The sequence below is a fragment of the Artemia sp. Qi Xiang Cuo genome, chromosome 14 (assembly GCF_049724085.1).
Source record: "Artemia sp. Qi Xiang Cuo chromosome 14, ASM4972408v1, whole genome shotgun sequence".
Taxonomy (NCBI): Eukaryota; Metazoa; Arthropoda; class Branchiopoda; order Anostraca; family Artemiidae; genus Artemia; species Artemia sp. Qi Xiang Cuo.
Genome location: NC_142807.1, coordinates 31953811 through 31975583, shown reverse-complemented (window position 1 = coordinate 31975583; position 21773 = coordinate 31953811). Strand labels below are relative to the sequence as shown.

At 33.3% G+C, this 21773-nt stretch overlaps 1 protein-coding gene across 2 annotated transcripts in view; it reads right to left on the bottom strand.

Annotated features, from left to right (window-relative positions):
- Positions 1-21773, bottom strand: part of LOC148944371 (putative inositol monophosphatase 3) — a 173619-nt gene that overhangs the window by 125613 nt on the left and 26233 nt on the right. For both annotated transcript variants that reach the window (XM_089100217.1, XM_089100216.1), the window contains one exon: positions 18431-18838. In XM_089100217.1, coding sequence (XP_088956343.1) covers positions 18431-18835 — 405 coding nt within the window. In that variant the 5' untranslated portion in view covers positions 18836-18838. The remainder of the gene's footprint in view (positions 1-18430; positions 18839-21773) is intronic.

Below are 21773 nucleotides of genomic sequence, written 5' to 3'. Positions count from 1 at the left end.
CGGCTTTTATGACTATGAAGTGCAAAAAGTGAAAAATTCTAGTTAAATCTATCAAATTGAAAAGATATTACAGACAAGTAGTCGCGGCTGTAATAAACAGTTACTTAATCTGTGTCTAGGATAAACCTCGTATTTTGATTCTAGGATCTGTTTTGAATATATTGACAATTACAAATGATTTATATGTAACTATAATTTCTAACGTGTCAGATACTCTATACAATGAATTGAATACGACAAGAGATTTTTGGACAAAACTCTCCCCCGCCATCAAATTTGACGGTGCATATGAAGTGGCTCTTGTCGACGGTATTCTCAAAAATACCTATGACATCCTAAGAAAGGATCGTAAATATGAAATAAAAATACGACCGTTTTAATTCGGTGATGAAGGTGCAATGGCAACTTTTGACTCTAATCAGTACCCTATTTCTAACATCCCCTACAGGGAATACAATAACATGCATGAACTTTTTCGAGTTATCAACAAAAAATTGCAAGTCTAAAAAAAGACTGTTTTACTTTCAATTACTCGACGGAACAAACGAGACTTTATATTACCAATCCATTTGAGAATGAAAGAATTTTCCTCAATGAGAATTTACTTGAGTTTCTTGGTTTTAAAAAACGGATTATTAAGACAGAAAATTTCAGTGGTATTGACCATGTTATCTATGCAGACTATGCACCCAGCTTCTCCACGGACACTTGTATATTTCTCTAAGCTTCATTTGTGGAAACATCTCGGGTTGGTAATTCAAATGTTCCCCTCCTACGAGTTCTTGAACGAAAAACCAATCAAGAACATGTTCACCACTACAATATAAAGCATCTTCAGTATATTCCCGTAAACACTTCCTATTTGTAACTCTGTCAGTTAACACGAAGAACTGAATTAGGTTATCCAATAGCAATTTCAACCGGCTTAGCAGTTATTAAATATCATTTTCGACCCATTGTCAACGACAACGACGGTACAATAACCTACACAATGAACAATAGAAGAATTCCATTTGTCTGTCCCGATATTGACTGTTATGTTGGTGCTTTGAGTCCACGTCAAATAGGCAATGGATTAGACTACTACAAGGGGCGTACTACAATGTCTGGCTTTGGTCTTGGTGGCTGGTTTGCTAGGCTATTTCGTTCTGTACTACCCCTTGCCAGTAAAGATTCAGTGCCTGCTGCGTTGAATTGTTCTGCCTCCCCAGTGCAGCACTGGGGGTCGGGCGAGAATTTTAAGGAGAGTGCAAAAGAAAATATTAGATCTTCAGCCAGATCAGTTTGTGAACAATTAAAATGTCAACAAAATGTGGAGTGATTGAAAAGGATTAGTTCGAGTCATTCACTCATCAGTCTCCACACAGGCAGGAAGCAAAGGACATCAACAATGACTTTGAGAAATAAAACAACGAAGGCCAATAGGCAGCAGCAGCAGAAGAAGAAGAAGAAGAAAAAGATTGTTAGATCAAAGAAGGATTTCTTCTCTTAAGATGACTTATCTCCCCCACAAGGAATAATATCCATCAATCAGTTCCTCATTGAATCTATTCAACGCTGAAAATGTTGATGTCAGTGTCAAGTATGGCTACTATGAACAATTTCACCCTCACCAACCCCTCTCGGAAAATATCCACTTTCAAATATTTTCCAATGAAGACTATTTAATTGATTTGTCATCAACATTTATTGATTTAATTGTTGTGGTGAAGAAAAAGTCAGATAATACAACTCCAAATGCCGGCGAGGGTCTCTCCTCTGAAACTGTATTCTACACAACCTATTCAAACAAATTAATGTATTTATTAATGGAACATTGGTGAGCACTAGCAATAATTTATCCAACTATGCAAGCTACATACAATTTATGATGATGACGCCAAAGGCGTACAAGGAGATGAGAGGACAATCATTGGGCTATGAATATTGAACAGGTGTTGATACTGACGGTGAGTTGACTACAGCAGTGACCCAGGAGTATCATCTAGTTTGAAAATTAAATCATGAGATATTCAATATACCCCAATGGCTACCCCCCAATGTCAAAATTGACATTAATTTGCAGATGGCCCCATCGAATTTCATTTTGAGAAAAACACTTCCTGCAGCACCCGATGCAAATGTTATTATCACATCGGCAATTCTCCACGTCCGAAAACAACAAGTTATGAGCTCTGTTGCATTGGCAGTGGAAAAGCTAAGAGCCAATGGTAACAACATTAAACTTCTTGTCCCCCATACAATCACCAATCAACGTCACATTGCCACCGGTTCTCGTAGCTATAGCGATTCATCAGTTATCAATGGAGAAATCCTATCAAAATTGGCTTTGGCCTTTGTGAAGAGTGGCAGTGCCGTTGGATCCTGGACTGAATCTCCCCATGATTTTAATTTGTTCGGTCTATCTAGCCTCGTGTGCAAAGTGATTGGTATTCCACTGTACACTTTATCATACGACAAAAAATCCTATAGAAATCTGTGTTAGTTGACCATGCATTCCCTAGGTAATGACTCTCAACTATTTAAAAATGGAATAACCTATTCAATGTCTTATAAAAATCATTGTGTTATTGTTTTGTACTTGTCTGGCACGCAAGATATGACCATAGTACGAACAGGGAATGTATGTTTAGAGTGTACATTTTCCGATGATCTGACTGAGAGTATCACGCTAATATCACTGAGTCAATTTTAAACCTATTGGGAAATCACACCCGACGGCAGTGTTCTACTAGACCTAGCACCATGAACACAAATCAAATAATCAATGTATTTAGTATGGATCCATACATGTCCCAATACAAGTCCTATTGCATACCTTCAGACTTCATTGAAAAAATTCCAAGTGTTAACAATACCCTAATCATTGTTAATAGCAGTCCATCGACATTGAAGACTGACCATTGGTTATGTATCTTTCAAACAGCGAAGAATATTGAATTTTTTGATCCTCTTGGCCTATTGTATAAATTCTACACTCCATACATCGGCATCTTTATTGAAAGCAGTGGGAAAACCATTATTCAAAATCAACGTAGAGTACAGGATTTAACGACTAAGACATGTGGCTTTCATGCGCTACTCTTTTTCATATTCGGATGTCTTGGCTACACCTAAAACCAGTTTCTCAACATCTATGTTGACTTATGTCAATTGAATGACTTTCTAGTGGATAAAATACTTACAAGTTTATTTAATATTGATTTTAGATCCCTAATAATAAATTGTTCCAAAGATGTATGTGAAATTGTTTATTAATAAAAAAAAAATTATATACATTATAAAACGACTTTTCTACTCTTTAGATTTCATCCACTACTAGGTATTTGTCGACAACAACTAGTGCAGGTAGATTATCTGAATTCACAGTGTACTGATCCTGCTGTAGTGCAATGTCAGGGTCACATTTTCTACAGTAGAGTGTGACTTCACTCTTGTCATATCTCTTTGTATAGTCAATGATACTATTCGCATTCATTCTATAGAATTCACGTGTTTCAATTTGCGTATTTGAAGCAATTTCACAAACAGTGTCCTCAAGTGTCGAATCACATTCCGTCACAGCCAAATAAAAATCAGTGGGATTATAATCATAACACCCAGTGTCTTCACAACAATGACGTAGAAACCATATTCTCTTGTTGTTCCAACAGTTGAATTGCTGACCCGGTTCCTCCTCCCAGAAAAATTTAAAACCACGACGATACCAACCTCGTAGCACTAAACTAAAATCATGGTTAAGATTCTTTCCAATCATACCGGGATATGTACTCTCCCACTGCTTACATTTATCATAATGACAATTGGAGCATTGGTGGCCTCAAGGACGAGCGTCACACACCTATTCAAGACAGGAATTACAACCTTTAATTTGTACAGCATATCCTCTATGCAATTTACACGGCTTGCATAATCTACACTTTTCATCATACTCCTCAATCATTGTGCAATTCTCACATGATAACCAGCTGCCCTGTGTGTACATACATAACGGACATGTATGGAACATTTTGTTATGTGTTAACTCTCTCACTACCACAATGAAACTGAGCTAGAAACAAAAAAAAAATTGTCTGAGAGAGAGAGAGAGGAGTAAATCATCCTTGAGCACCATCTTTCTTATGAAAAAAAAAGTCCTAAATTTCTAAAAACTAATGTTTAAAAGCATATCAACAATATCATTTTGCCCGGTCGTGATCAATACATCAATAAATTGTGTAAATGCATTTGTGCCACAATGTAGAAGCTTCATACAATAGTCTAATGATGGAGAATCAGTTTTCATTATATCGACAAGCATTCCCCGAAAAAATATCTTCCTTTGAATAGACAACTCTAGAAAATCATCATCTAGAATCAAATATTTTTCCAAAAGAACTAGATTCCTCATGATTCGCTCTTTCTCGAATCTATCCATTTTTTAGAGTCCTAACTCTCTCACAACCAACTTGAGACTAAACAGAATTTCTTTTTTCTACTTTAGAAAATATACGCTAGTCTACTATAGAAAGAAAAAAATACCATTGATTTAGAAACAGTTTTATTGAACATATTTACAATAATAATAATATTCACTGATGCATTTTGTTCTCATCAATATATTTCGATAGGATATCTAATGCTGATGGAAGTTTATTTATATGGAGAATATTTACTTTTCCAGCAAAACACAGCTGCTCCTCCTGCTTAAATTTGCTTAATGATATCACATATCTAGAATACATAGTGTCCCATTCAAGACATAGTCTACAACCAGCAGTTATTTCCACAGCTACATTGGGTACTCGTATATCGTTGCTGCTGCTGCTGTCAGTTCCATCATTAATCTCCAATAGTGTAAATGTACCACTCATTTTTTTTCTCCACTAATATCCTTGCAAATAAAAACTATTCTCTTTTAATTAAATTCTCTTACTAATATGAATTGTAAAGAAAACTATTACTTTTATTCAAATCCTAATCAACAATCAAGTTATACTTTGAAATTACGCAAATCCTCTTGACAAAGAGTGTAATGACCGAGTGTAATGACCTGTTTTACCTACCAGAAAAAAAAACCTGTTTGTACGGGGGCGTAAGCAAAGTAGTACCTTGGTATATACTTTAATTGTTGGCTTTTTTGTCAGTTTTAATGTTGCTCCTTACTTTCAGTTGGAAAAAAAAATTTCATTCAATTTCTGACCAGTTTTTAAATAATGCCAGGAAATCTGGCTCCACCTCCACGGAAACCCCCCCCCCCCCCCCTCTCGCTTCGGAAACATGTCCTAGATGATTCAGTCTCGGCAATAATTTATCCCGGACAATTACCCATTACATCTCCACGCGTAAAATTGAATCGGCAAAGAGAAAGCAAGGCATTTCATAAAATGAATTTCGTACAAGAATTCTGGCAAATTCGTAGAGTAAAAAGTTTCCCCTGAAAAGTTCACCCCCTGGAAACTTCCCTCCCCATGAAAAATTCTCCACGTCGAAAATCCCCATAGCAGAAAATGCGCGACCCCACCCGACAAATGTATACATAATTCCCAATAACAAATAATATACGTAAACAATGGGCAAATTTTATAACTTCCAGACCTTTCCCTAGGGGCTATGGGGGGTCATGTTATCTCCAAAGGCATAGCTATTGGACATTTTAACTATGCTGAACAAAATGAATATCTTAAAATTTTGATCGGGTGATTTTAGAAAAAAGGGACGTGGGAGGGGGCCTAGTTGCCCCACCCCCATCCTTTTGGTCACTTAAAATGACACAAGAACTTTTAGTTTCCGTTCGATAAACAAGCTCCCGATATTTTAAGACCCCAGGGTCGATATGATCATCCCTGAAAAAATCACACACACACAAACACATCCGTGATCTTTCTTCTGGCAAAAAATATATACACTTTTGCAAACAGGATCTTGAAATCTCTAACAATTTTCTCAGGCTCGTAGCCTTTGATGGGTGACACAAAACTTAATGACACTTATATATTTGGAATCAGCATAATACGTCGATTCTTTTGATATATCTATTGGTATCAAAATTCCGTTGAGTTTTGGTTACTATTGAGCCACGTTGCTCCTTACTTCTAGTTTTTACCACGAACTGTTCGAAATGTTTTTTTTTTTTACAAAATTACGCATTTTTCCATATGGGAGCTTGAAACTTCTACAATAGGATTCTCGGATACGGTAAATCTGACAGTGTGGTTTTCATTAAGATTCCTTGACTTTTATGTTTTTTTTCCCCTTTTTTGAAAATAAGGCAAATTTTCTCAAGCTCTTTGCTTTTAATGGGTAACACTAAACTTAGTGAATCTTACATATTCTGAATCAGCATATTAAGGCTATTCTTTTGATGAATCTTTTTATATTAAAATTTTGTTTTTAGAGTTTCGGTTACTATTGAGCAGCTTTGCTCTTTACATATAGTTCTTTACAACGAACTGTTTGATTAATTTAAATAATATTCCCAAGAAATAAGCTTTTCGAAGAAAAGTAAAGAGCTAAATTAAACCAAAAATGAGCAGAAATAAAACCAAATACTTTTCAAAGGGTAAAACTATCAAAAAAGAACCCTATCTTTTTTAGCACTGTTTTTACCGCTTAAATCTCTATTGAGTTTTTGTGTTTCCCCATTTACTTTCTTATTAATCTCAACTTGTTTATCGAAATAATCTTTTAATTTATTCTTCACTTCGTTATAATTTCCAGCAGTTGGAATCTGTTTTGATTTTTAAAAAATTTAATTCAATAACATATTTATTTCTCATAGTGTTAAACTGATTTTGTAAATCTGAAATGGTTTTATTCTTTTCTATTATTTCAATTTTCTAACCCTGTTTTTAAATCTGGAATAATATTAAATCCGTAGGGTTTTTTATCATCTCGACGCTTTGCATTACGCCCCAACTCAATTAGATTATCTTCAAATAATATTTTATTATTAAGATGACTAATCATCTTATTTAATAGTTCATCTTTTCTACAAACAGCTTTTATATCAAATAGTTTCGCTATTGCGCGTAATCCGTGAATTGTGCAACGCGATATCTTATTTTTTATCTTGACGAATTTGGATTTTCGTTGTAAAAAACTTTTAATCATTTCCACAATGTCTGCCATTCATTTGGAACTGATTCGATTAAATAAAACTCTAAATCTTAAAAATAGTCAAGCTTCAGGAATTTTATTGCTTGATATTTACTATTCTTGAGGTTTTCTTGAGAATGTGGAAATTTGTTAGTTTTCATTAATATGTTTAATAATGTAAAAATTTGTTTAATAACTTAGATCTGTAATAAATGGAGATTTATTGTATGCGATGTAAAAAGGTTTCTGCAACTGAGTTTTTGACTCGGGCAGTTTCAAAAAGACAGGGTGTGCCAATGATTAAAGATATTTGTGCACTTTGTGGTTGCAAGAAAAATCCTTTTTTTTTAAATGGAAGCAATGAGCAAAAATCATGGATAAAAGGAAGTGGTATTTGTACTGGCAAGAGTAGCATAAAACACAAAATTTTAGAACTCTATTATTCAAACTTTTCAGGGATTGATGATTTACATAGAAAATTAAAAGAACATGGTTTTACTGGATCAAAAACTAAAATCAAAGAAGTGGTGCAAAACCAAAATAGTTATTCTTTACAACATCCAGCTTATCATAAGTTTAAAAAAAGACGCGTTTACATTCACAGTGTCTATGATTAGTGGCAAGAAGATTTGGTTGATATGCAGCAGTATAAAAGCGCAAATAATAATTTAATTATATTCTTACAGTCATCGACTGTTTGAGTAAATATGCTTGGTGCAATCCTTTGAAGGATAAAACAGTTAAGGAAATTATTAATGCTTTTACGGATTTATTTACAAACAGAAAACCTAAAAATTAAAAACAGATAAAGGTAAAGAATTTATTATGAAACACGTTCAAGTATTTTTTAAGTCATGAAGTTCATTGGTTCTCATCTGGAGGTGAACTGAAAGCTCAAATTGTTGAACCGTTTAATAGAACAACCAAAGAGAAATTATGGAAATATTTTACTCATAATAACACAAATCGTTGGATAGACGTATTACCCTCTTTCGTTAACAATAATAACAATTCTTATCATCGATCCATCAAAATGAAACCAATAGAAGCGAGAAAAAAAGAAATGAAAACAAAATGTACACTAATTTATTTCTTGATGTCGAAGTTCAAAACCATCCATAAACGAATTCAATATTGGTGATTTGGTTAGAAATAGTAAAAGAAAGGGTGTTTTTGATAAAAGTTACCCACCCAATTACACAACTGAAGTGTTTCAAAAAGATGCAGTGACAACCCCTATAATGTATGAAATGTGGGACAAAACTGGTGAACTCATTATGGGTGGTTTTTACGAAAAAGATCTCTCGAAAGTTATTCAATCAAATCTTTCATTCTATAAATGGATCCTATAAATTTGAATAAATTATTAGCGAGTATAGTAAAAAGTAAAGAAATTCAAAGAAACATAGTTAAAGAACGTTACTTAGAGCAAGCCGGACTTCGTGACTATGCTGAAAAGTTGGGTGCTCCAACCATTGAAGCAGAAGAAAATTACAAATATTATCACTGATAAATAACACGAAAATACACTGATCTAAGAAGACGATTACAACAATTGGATCTATCTTTAAACAACGCAGTAAGTTTTCCATCTAGCTCAAGTCAAGCTATTTTACACCCGAATAAACAAAATTTCATTGCTAATGTTGATTCTGGGATCCTTGCTAATGATCCTAAGGGATCCTACTTCGAAATGCCTAGTTTTTATTTCTAAAATTATCAATATTTAAAAGATGCAATAGATGAATCAGGAATACTTAATCAAAGATACAGAGGAAAGATGAAAAAATATGGATTGATGATGAAAAAGTGAATTAGAAACAAGTATCAGTTTGTAAAGATCTACAGAAGAAGGTTAAAAGATATTAAAGATAACTTCGATGTTAAACAACGTTAGCAAGGAACTGGGATTTACATGAATGCAAATGATATGAATGAAAAATTATACAGTTTAATAAGGAGGAGAGCTACTGGAAACACATCTGATGAAGTGAGAAATGAAGCTATTGAGCTGCTCGATTCATTGTTAAAAAATAAAACTATTAAGGAAAATGACTATAATAATATTTAAAACAACTATCTCAGAATTTGAATTTTATGATGAAAAATGCTTTTCTAATAAATGGTTTTGATTATTATTAGTGATAACAAAAACGAAATCGAACAGTCTTATAAAAGCAATCCGATCACGTTAGATCAAAACTCCGGTTATGAAATAGCTTTAATTCAATGTACACTATGGTATCCATGGTACAACATTAGTGATCAATTTAAAAACAATACGTTTGAATACAGGGAAAAAATAAGGATGACTGGATAAACGTCCTTATACCCACTGGATTATATGATGAAAAGGGTTTAAATTATTTCTTAACTCGTTATTTTAATTCATCCCAAGATCGATGCTCAATCAGTATATCATCCAATGAAACTCGTTATTATTTTGATAGAGAATTACAAATTTCGTTTTATTATAAATTTCGTTTCGATTTATGTTTTATTTTAGGATTTGAAAAGGGAGTTGAACTAAGTAGTAAATATAATGAAGGCACTAAAGTTCCTAATATTACAAAAAATGTTGATAAAGTACATATTCACTGTTTATTAATGGATAGTTCAATGGTGAATGGAAATACATGCTCTGATGTGATATGGAGTTTTGCTCCAAAAACAGAACCTGGAACGCTATAGAAAGGCAATATATTCCAATTAATTGAAACGAATATATAAACACTCTAAAAATGACAATAACTGATCAATCAGGTAGGTTAATTGATGTAAATGGAGATAATATTTAATATGTTTCGGATTTAAAAACGTTAAATGATATTAATTAATAAAATGTATCTATAATAAATGTTGATCAATAAGAAACAATTATTGTATACAAGACAGCAAGGTAGTAAGATTAGTAGTTTCTCTAAAAATAGTGTCAATCCTCATATATTCAGGAAATCCTTAAAAAATATAAAAGATGAAGCTCGTTGCATGCATAACACTATGATTAAACCTTGACAGGAATTATTTAAAAAAATTTGAACATGGATTGAATATGGAAAAGATTGGATAGATTATAATCAAAGAGACATAAATGATGTGATATCTCGAAAAAAAAAGTTTCAAATAACAAGAAATATTTCAAAAAACACCTTGATGAACAGAGGAATGGCTTATTGGATGCAATGATATTAGGGAAAGGACTTAAACTACATCCCAGACTCTAACATAGGCCTACCACTAGTGACCTGATATTAGTGTCTGTGTCTAACTGAATCTTGATAAATTCCCACTTCATATGCCTTTAACTCTAAAAGGATCCCGATTTGTCTAAACGTATTTTAACTACTCATGATTAGGACTTACCCATTGGGAGCTGACAGGAGCCTAAGTGATTTATTGAGTTTCGATAAATTCTCACTTCATATGTCTCTATTCATATGTCTCAAATATGTATGCTATTTGCTTATTATTTCATTATTAATTTATGAATTAGTTTTATTGATAAAAACCCAAAACACAGATAATAGAAATAGTACATACATATAATCTATCTAAAATGAAAAAAATTCTTTTATCATATGATCCAAATATTTATTCAAATAATACCTTTAATCTTGTTGTGTTTCATTTGAAATATAGAAACACTAAAAAATTTGCTGGTTACTGCAATTGAACCGAGAACCTTCAGATTCCGGGTTCAGCGCTTTAACCAGTTCAAACAAAATAAATAATGAAATAAAAATAAAAGTTTTTAATTTTTGCAAAACCCCTCCCCCAGGCTGTTATCAAATTTGTTTTGTGCTGGTGATCTCACATCAGCCTGGGCTCTGAGGCAAACCCCGCAGGGTTTTTGTTAGGAGGGAAGCCTACTGCTTCCTACTCCTTGATCTGGGCTAGATCATATTGACATGTCAAATGATACACAAGGTAACAGTGAGAGTCGAACTATTGGTTCGCAATTGATGATCAGTCAACCGCTTTACCAACTCGGCCAAGCTGGCCTAAAAGTAGAATTAACATAATCTTTTTTATGTTTCAAAGGCTGCCAAAACTGAATTAGCGCTCTAACCAGTTTCGCTACAGAGACTGAGTTCAAGTGCACAGGTGAAATGGTTGACCTGTTTGCACCTAAGCGTTTTGATTCTAAAGCAGCTGATTTTGAAAAGAAATTTCTAAAATTAGATAAAGGTATGATTTTAAAGGTTACTGAAAGAAAAAATAAAGATAACATAAATTATTTAGATATTGATATTGAACTATCCACTAAATATTAAATTTTATTAAATTATTACATTTTTATCAGTAGTATAATAAGGAATTCTTATTTCATAAGACCTGTTTTGATCTTAAAGCTCAGGATGGGAAATTAGTATACAACTTGTGAGCTGATAGTAATGTCTGGGTCTGACAGAATCCTGACATATTCCCACTTCAAATGGCTCTAACTCTAAAAAGAATCCGGTTCATCTAAATCTAATTCACCTATTTCAAAGTCTAGTATTTCACTTGTGAGCTGATAGTAGTGTCTGTGTCTGACTGAATATTGATCAATTCCCACTTCATATGTCTCTAACTCTAAAAAGAATCCGATTCATCGAAACCTAATTCACCTATTTCATACTCTAGTATATCAATTGTGAGCTGATAGTAGTGTCTGTGTCTACTGAACCTTGATAAATTTCCTCTACATATGTCTGACTCTAAAAAGAATCCGACTGTGTCTGACTGAATTTTGACAAATTCCCACTTCATATGTCTCTAACTCTAAAAAAGAATCCGATTCACCTAAGCCTAACTCATCTATTTCATACTCTAGTATACCACTTTTGAGCTGATAACAGTGTCGGTGTCTGACTGAATCTTGATAAATTACCACTTCATATGTGGTAACTCCAAAAATTCTTTAACTCCAAAAAGAATCCGATTCATCTCAACCTAATTCACCTATTTCAGACTATAGTATACCACTTGTGAGCTGATAGTAGTATCTGTGTCTGACTGAATAATGATAAATTCCTTGCTAATTATATCAGTTGCATTTTTATGATTTGCATCCTTATTTCTCAAAATCAAAAGCTAAGTTCCTCAAAATGATCTAACATTGCTAAGGATATCAGATGAAGTTTGATCATATGCATCCTTGCTTGTCAAAGCTAAAAGCTAAGTTCCTCAAAATGATCTAGTATTGCTAAGGATATCAGATGCAACATTTTTTATGAAACAATGTTACAAAGAATATTAAACATTATTAATGTCATTGAGCAACTTAGAACAATAGGAATCTGTCCTTTAAAATAATTCATCGTGTTCTACCTTGATGGTGCAGCTCTACTCTTCGCTTAGTTCGTAACCATTATAATAATCATTAGTCGACTTTGATTTAAACATAATATCTACTGTGGTGTCACTTACAGGCTCAATACACGTTTTGACATTGGGTTCGCTGAATTTATCATTTGGTATACGATCATACGTTGTAATAGTGTTCACATGCGCTTTGTTTTCCATTAATTCATCTTTATACCCCCTTGTTATACAGTATGGCAATGCCCTTTTTATTCTGCTTTCGATTTCACTGTCTAGTACGACATTACTCTTACACAGATAGCAGTTCTGGTACGTAGACAATATATGGTTTATAAGATTAGTGCAGCAGTGGGCGTTTCTTTTTCTCTTTGCTTTAAACTGAAAGTTAATACCAAAACGGTTGTAGGATCTACCAACAGGTAACGTGTTGCCACCAACAGTAGCACGAAGTTGTCCCTCATCATCGGCGATTATTTTTATGTTTCCATTCTCTTTGAGCATTATCATCTATGGAAATGATACTCTCATACATCCACCATCAACTATGTTGAATCTTTTCGGTACTCCAAAGAAATTTAATCTCTCTCCGTCATGACAGTGCACGCATACACTTCCAATGAGATCCCAACTACTTCTTGTTTCATACTTCAAATATTTGTCTTTGTCAGCATTCAACGCAACGATGACTTTAATGATGTGAACACACTTTCTTCGAGTATTTCATCTTCACTTTTTTTAATATGATGCAAATGTTTATCTTTCCAATGTAAAAAAAAAACTGATCGAAACATACAATAAACTAGGTAGTGTCAATAGCCAGCCATATAGTACCACGGGGAGAGCCGCACAAAAATAAAATGAAAAAAAAGCTGAAAAAATTTCTAAGCCCGGAAAAAATTCTAAGTAAAAAAAGTGTTAATACAAACATTATTTTTCTAATTGTAAAAATCACGACTAACATATCCACATCAGCTTCATTTCATATTTCAAAAATATCACAAATGAATTTAAAGTATATTTTATGTCATTTTAAGACATTAAAAAAAGTTGAAAAAATTTCTAAGCAAAAAAAGGGAAAAAAAGTAAAAAAAAAATAAATGAAAAAAATTAGACTTAAAAAAAAGTATACAAAAGGGGGCAAAAAGTTTGGGGAAGGGCATTGCAGCCCTTGGATGTTGGGATATGGATGAGTCAGGGCTGTCGTATCATTGTCTAAAATACATAAAACTTTAACTTTATGCATACCTCAACTTCAACTTTATGCATACCTTTAACTTCAACTTTATGCATACCTCAATACTAAACAATATTTTTAAAAGATAAAACATTTATTCCTATAAATGTCATGACTTGAATTTTAATTATTATACTTCCCCCTCAACATTCTCTGAAAGCTTCGCTTGAATGCGCTTGGTCTTTTTGAACACAAAAGGTCAAACATGCCCTCTTTCCCTATAGCAAATACTACATACAAACAATTGGCAAATTGCATAAGTTACAGCCCCTGCTCTGAGAGTTGTGGGGGCTTGACATCCCCAATATTTCGAGACACAAAGTTACTGGACTTTTCAATTGTGCTGAACAAACTAGCTATCTCAAAAGTTTTATTGAATGTATTTGGAGAGTTAATTTGCTTGGGAGGGGGGCTGCTTCTGCTATTCCCCTAATTTGTTGTGCCTCTTAAAAAGGGCAATATAATTTCTCATGTCCAATCGAATGAGTTCCTTTAAAAGATTCTATGACAGTACTACGCTATCATGTTACTTATATGCCCGTTTAAAAACCAGAATCCATAATTTTTTCATTTAATTCCCCCCCCCCCCCCCGAAACGTCTCCTAAGCATTTCATCTTAATACCCTTAGCCTCATTACTTACAGCAATCGTAGGAGTAGTATTAGTTGTATACACGTATTGACTTTTCGTTAGTACAAAACCCACCACAACATACCCTGAAAGTTCCAGAAGACTTTCTTTCATTTCTTTTCAAATATATTTCTCAAAATTTTGATTGGATGTGTTTTTGAAATTGATAGACGTGTGAGGGGAATGGCTGCCCTCCAATCACTTTTGACTCTTAGAAAGGGCGCTAGAACTTATAATTTCTAACCGAATGAGCTCCTTTCGAAGTTTCTACGACATCGCCTTCTATACGAAGTACCTTGGTGAAAGAAAATAAAAATAATACATTGTGCCCATATCCCTCTTTACTTAAACAGCGCTATTGCGCTGCCTATAATAAAAGGAGAAATAAAATCATCTATATAACAAACAGAAACTACAAAAAGCGAGGAGACCATGTATAGAACCATCTATATATTTTTAAGGTGTTGTCACTAAATAACAAAATAAAATCCAAAAACTAGCTAAGTTCGAGTCAAAGCAGTAGCTTTAACTAAGTGAAAAACGATATACCTTGTATGTATTCTTGCACAAGGTCACTCCATACTGAGGGGATGGCAATAGAAAAGTTTTCGGTCTATTCGGCCAAAAGTTGAAAGTTCTCGGGCTTCATTTTGATCGAAGGGCAAGAGGTCCTTTCAATACAGTTTTGGCAACTAAAAATCTCTGTATCCCAATGAAATCATACACAACTTTTGATATAGTTCTTTCACCCAGAACAATCCAAGAAATGTACCTCTGAGGAGGGGGGAGGATTATGACTAAAGTGCCTTCAAGGGCTCTAAATGAGCAAAGTTTCCCATTATTAGATACATCTTCATGTGTTGCAATTTGTTAAGACTCACACCAAGCACATATTTGAAATTTGTATCATGAGAGGTGATTATAGGGTCCATAATCCCTCCAAAATCCGCCCTTCCACCACCAGCGCTTTCAGACAGGTAGTTATGTTACACTTAGTACAACAAAAAAATTTTTTCGAACGACTTGAAACTTACATTTCCAATGCTTATTCTAAACCGATTTTTTCTAAACAGCTTGTAACTTACATCCGTAAGTCACTGAGCCAAGCGGATTAATTTAGAAATACTTTTTAGGGTCAACGCATGAGCCTCCAAATAGGCCTGATAACAATTCTGTTGGGTTAGCAAGGAAATTTCAGCAGTCATCCTCTGGCCCGAAAGGACTTAGGATCTTTGAAAGTGTGGGAGAGGGGTTGGCAAGACCGACAATGGACCAAAGCGTTTTTTGACTTCCACTTGTTTGAAAATTATGATCGTAAGTACCTGGGCCAGGTGGACAGTAACATGCAAGCAAACTTCTGGTGCAGCCACACAGTCCCGAAAACGAGACCTGTATTTTTGTTTTATGAGACTTCAATTCTTAAGTTCTAGAGTCAAGCGGACCTCATGCACAAAAAAATGGTTCGCCCGAAAAAGGTGCGAAAAGGAAACGTTTTCTCTCATACACTTTACAATAATACCTGTAAGTCCCTGGGCCATTGGACCCCAATGCATAAAAAAATTCAGGTTGGGTCACGAGCCACGTAAAAAAAGACCACATACACCTAAAATGAATGAAACTACTAAAACCTAAATTAAGCCCTCTAAAGGCTAGAGTGTTATTTGATTTTGACTGAAAATTAATTGTGTTTTAAACAATTTTCCTTTTGCGACTAAAGCTCTGAAAAATAAAAACTGCTCAAGCTTCAAGGAATAATTTTCTGTATGCATCGTTAAATTTTAAACAATCTCACTAGTTACATTAGTTTGATATGCAGTAAACTTCCAAAAATACCTTCATCCTTATAAATGCCTTCAGATCAAATGTACAAAAAAAACTGCTGAATTGATTATTCATTGACCAATTCAAAGATAGTTTAAAAAATAATAAAACAAATTGCTTCAAAAATTATCCTTGTTCACTTTTTTTGTTAATGTTTAAAAAATTAAAAAAAAAAAAAACGCTCGAAATTCATATCGCTTTTCGTAGATCACTACCGACACAAGCCTTTTAAGGGGGTTTAATGAGGTACTAGCCCTACTCTTATTTGTAGTAGCTCATGTTTACAATCCTTCTAAAGCTTGTGTTTTTATTATGTAGTTCTTTGTTCGTAGTGTTGTTGTTGATATTAGGACAAATAGAAAACTCACCGTTTGAAATCCGTATCGCGAAAAATTAATCAGGGACAACACTCTAGCGTCGCCTAAAAATATCTATTGGAATCATATGAATCAGGAGTTAGGCATGCTTGCCCCTTTTGTGGGGAGTCAGTGGTCGGACTGGAATATTTTCTGAGTAATCATCAAGTTTGGTGAATTCAAGAAAAGAATTAATCCGAGGGGAATATACCACTATCCCCAGGTTTTTTGAAAACTATTTCTAAAGACCTAATTACCACGATAGGAAGTTTTATACGAAAATGTGCATACATACCTCCCATCCCATGCATTATTTTTTATTCTGTTACTTTTCCATGTTCAGTGCACAAGGAATTTATAATGACAAACTATAAGCAAAGAGCGACCTTTGTATACAAAAACCAAATTTCTATAGGCTAAAACAAAGCTTTGATTACAAGACATACAACACGCTAATTCAAGTTGATCCTTAAAATGCAAAGTGTTTAATTTTAAAGTTGTACCATATGAACATTTGCATAATTGCAGAAATAGGAATTAACATCGCCCAAACAGGGTATGGTCTCGATGGAAATTAAGCAAACGAAATTCAAAAAGTATGAGGATCCTAAAGGCCTTTATCTATAAAATGTATTTTTTTTTTCTTTTTTCTCATAAGTGAATGAATATTCAGATAATTACGGACGAAGCCTAAGAGGGCGAAAGCACTCGTTTTTGGAAATAATTCCTTCTCTTGAATAATTAAACTTTATTTCTGAAAGCTAATGCACTAAATCAACTATTTTTCTTGAAGCATTGCTGTGCAAAAGTCAAATTTTGGGTCAAAGAGTCGCGTTTCAGAGATAATTAGCCCTCTTCACTTTAGGTGTAGCCCTGGATGTGCTATTAAAATCAACAGAAATAAAAAAAAACAGGGTTTTTCAAATGAAAGAAAAGCGCAGCACTAAAACTTGAAACGAATAGAAATTACTCCTTAGATGAGAAGGACTAGACCCTCCTCAGCTACCTGCTCTTAACGCTAAAGGTTTGCAGTCATTTATCAATACTTCTTACTCCAGTCTAATGGTCCTTGGGATTGAAAAGGAAAGAAATGAGACAAAATTTTCATACTTTCTATTCGTTTTAAGTTTTAATATCGCTCTTTCCTTACATTTGAAAAAAAAACTTGTTTTTTATTTAATTAAGACAAGACGCAGCCTACTCGCTGCAATCTTTGTATAAGCTTCCTATCTATTAGAATCCATAATACTCTTATTATACTGATAAGTGGGGCTTCAAAGGAAAGGCAGCTCCCTCATATTTATGACAATGTCTGTTCTTATAAAGTTTCAACATCGATCTTTACTTTCATTTGCTAAAATGTGTTTTCTTTTACTTCATAACAAAAATACTGACCTAGCCGCCCCTTAGTTGAAAAACTAAGACTAATATTCGCCACACGCACTAAATGTAGACGGTAGTGTAGAAAGGCAGCCAACTAGAAACGATCCTGAAATGAGCCATCTTATTTATTCTTTTTTAAAGCGTTAACTTGTGTCCTTGATGTAAATACTTACTTTTCCAAGACTGTATTTCATGGTGCACCACTCCTAGTAACATTTGACATTCCTAATTGACATTAAGTTATGTTAGATATTGTAACATATTCAATATTTGTGCATCCGATTTTCTACTATGAATTGTTAAAGAGTAACAGTCAAGATTTGGAAATCAAATATAGTAAAACAGGGTAAACAGAGAAAATCTGCTTTCAAATTTTGCTTTCTCATTATGCTACTATAATTTATTAATCGACGCCTTTCAATTTATGTGGGCTGTTTAACATATAAAAAGTCTATCAGCCACTTGCGATGAATGGTTCTTCCAAATAGAAGGGTTAAATGATTTGTGAAACTTTCAACGTCCTACGAATTTTTTAACTCATATCTATCAAGTTAATGCTAGGCTTCTGGAATGTTTGCAAGTTACTTGGGTTTAAATACTAAATTAGCCTTATCATACAGACCTTTACGCCTCGAGCTTTTTCCTGAAAAACACTTGTCATAACCTGATGAGACAGCATATCGGCTTGAGTTTTAGGGTCTATGACTCCTTCTTTAGTCTTCCCTTTAATGATAACTTTCAGATCTGATTTTTCTTTCACATTTTTCACCTGCTCACCGCCCTTTATCACTGCTTCAACTGCTAATTTTAGAAGATCTTTAAGGCTGACTACAGTACTTAAATCTGATGAAGTGAGAGGCTTGTGGATCCCAATGTGATATTTCTCTTCCACTTCTTCTACTAGTTCTTCACGAATTTTTGCATCTTCATATTTTAAGAGGTTATAAACAACGATAACACTGAAACAGCCGCATAACAGAAGGGCAAATGCCCTTTTGTTAATTGCAACGACTCCTCCAAGATTCATTGTCTGAAAGAATAATAAAGAAATTAATATTAGCAATTCAGTTTTGTAGAATCGATGTGGTAAAATAAAAACAGATTCTCAAGATATTTTCTTCTCTTTGCTGTATTGGTGGCTTGTTCTTTCTTATTATTTTTCCCAACCTTTCTTTAACTAAAACTTTTTAACAAACAAACTTTATTTCATTTCCATGGACTCAGGATACCATTCATTTACATATTTTTAAGTTTTATTGCTTCTGAGACTTTGCCTTTCAATTCGTTGTAATATTTTATTTTCTGCTGTTTTACTTTGATACTCTGATGTTTTGATGTTTTAGTTTAGAGTGTACTTTGATGTTTTGATGTTCTACTTTGAAGTGTTTTTGCCATTTTTTTCGTTTCTGATGTTGTTTGGCACTGAGCATTGTGAAGATCAGTCCAAAATGGCAGCCATTTCTTTCTTCTTCTTTTTTTTTGGGGGGGGATTCTTAGCCTTATCCCATTTTTATAGCTTAAAAATATTTGATTTTTCTTGTTTGTGATGACAGGCCAATTCAATTTAAAAATGTATTTATACCTAATGTAGGAAATAACCGGATAAATTATGAATGTTGTTTAGAACAAGTCCTAAAGCGATATACAGTATGGTGACACTAGCACTACATAAAACAAGACGAAACGGTGGTACTCCTTAGCCTTAGCCTTATCCCATTTTTATAGCTTGAAAATATTTGATTTTTCTTGTTTGTGATGACAGGCCAATTCAATTTAAAAATGTATTTATACCTAATGTAGGAAATAATCGGATAAATTATGAATGTTGTTTAGAACAAGTCCTAAAGCGATATACAGTATGGTGACACTAGCACTACATAAAACAAGACGAAACGGTGGTACTAGATGTGTAGGTTTCCAAGGTTGAAAATTACTTTTGCATTAAAAACTATAGAATTTTTATTTACTTAAGCATCTTAAAAAAAACAGAGGTGAATCGAATAATTTAAACTACAAATAAATCAAAGGTCTTTTAATACAATTGCTGATAAACTCTTTTGACAACATGTCTCCACCTAGTGTCTTTTGATGGAGTTAATTATCCCTCCTCAACAAACCTTGACAGTTTCAAGTTAATATCCTTCACCGTTTCCTGGAGATTGGAAATACGTATTTTTGCCAACATGAATGAAGGTAGTAGCCTTATCTTTCCACTTAGTTCAATATCTCTTGAATTTCAACTTGATGGCCTGTGTAATTATTGAGATATTGCAGATACGCCCTTTTGCCGACGTGGATGCAAATAATTACTTCCGATTTAGTTCAACATTCTCCTCAACATTTCCTCTCAGTTTTAATTTAATATCCTTAGTCCTAACTTAGATAGCCCCTAGCCACTCCTGATATATAGCAGATACTACTTTTTGACAACCTAGCTGTACAAAATACCTTTGATTTAATTCAACCTTTCCTAAAAATTCCCCGACAGTTAAAACTGAAAAATCGTAGCTATTAGTCAGATATTGCATATCCACCCTTTTGAAAGCAAGGACGAATACAGTATTGTTTGGTTTAGTTCCAAGTCCTCCCCAGTATACCCTCAAGTTTTCAACATAACACCCTTAACCATTCCTTAGATATTGCAAATACGTCCTTTTTGACAACCTTTTACTAAGTTAAATATCCCCCTTAACGAGCCTTCGAAGTTTCAACTTAATGCTCTTAGGCATTATCAGGATGTACAAACACACCCATTTTTGACAACCCAGATACAGGTAGTATCTGTTGATTTAGCTCTTTATCCTCTTCATTGTCCCTTGAACTTCAACTTGATCCCCTGAGCTATTATTGAGATATTCCAGATATGCCCTTTTGACGATCTGGATGCAAATAGTGTCTTTCGAATTAGATCAATATGCCCCTCCAAATTCCCTGACACTTGCAACTTGCCTTAGCCATTCCTTAGATAGCTCTTAGCTGGTCCTGAGATACTGCAGATACTAATTTTGGCAACCTGGATGCATATAATGCCTGTTAATTTAGTTAAACTTTTCCTGAACATTCCCCGAAAGTTTAAGCCAAATATCCGTAGCCATTCAGAAGATATTACATATGCGCCTTTTTCACCATATGGATACACACAGTATCTTTTATTTAGTTCATCATCCTCTCCAAGATTCCCTGAAAGATTCAACTTAACACCCTTTACCATTCCTTAGATATTGCATATATGTCCTTTTTCACAACCTGAATGCAGTTTATGTCTTCTGATTTATTTCTACATCCCCATCAATACTTTTAAAATTTCCTAATTTTGACACCCTCAGACGTTCTAAAGATATCTTAGATATGCACTTTTGACAATCTGGATGCACTAGTGCAGTCGTCACCAGCCTTTAGAAGTTCATGGACCACTAAATGTATATTTTTTTATTTGGTGGACCACTAATATGGATTTTGAAAAAAAAAGGTGCAGTAAATACATCCATACATGATAATCAGGAAAGTTTTAATATAGTTAATAGGAAATACACACAAATGCAAATATATACATATACATACATACATACATATATATATATATATATATATATATATATATATATATATATATATATATATATATATATATATATATATATATATATATATATATATATATATATATATATATATATATATATATATATATATATATATATATATATATATATATATATATATATATATATATATCATATATATATATATATATATATATATATATATATATATATATATATATATATATATATATATATATATATATATATATATATATATATATATATATATATATATATATATATATATATATATATATATATATATATATATATATATATATATATATATATATATATATATATATATATATATATATCCGGACTTGGCCCAGTTAAAGATAGGAATGGGGCCGCAATTAG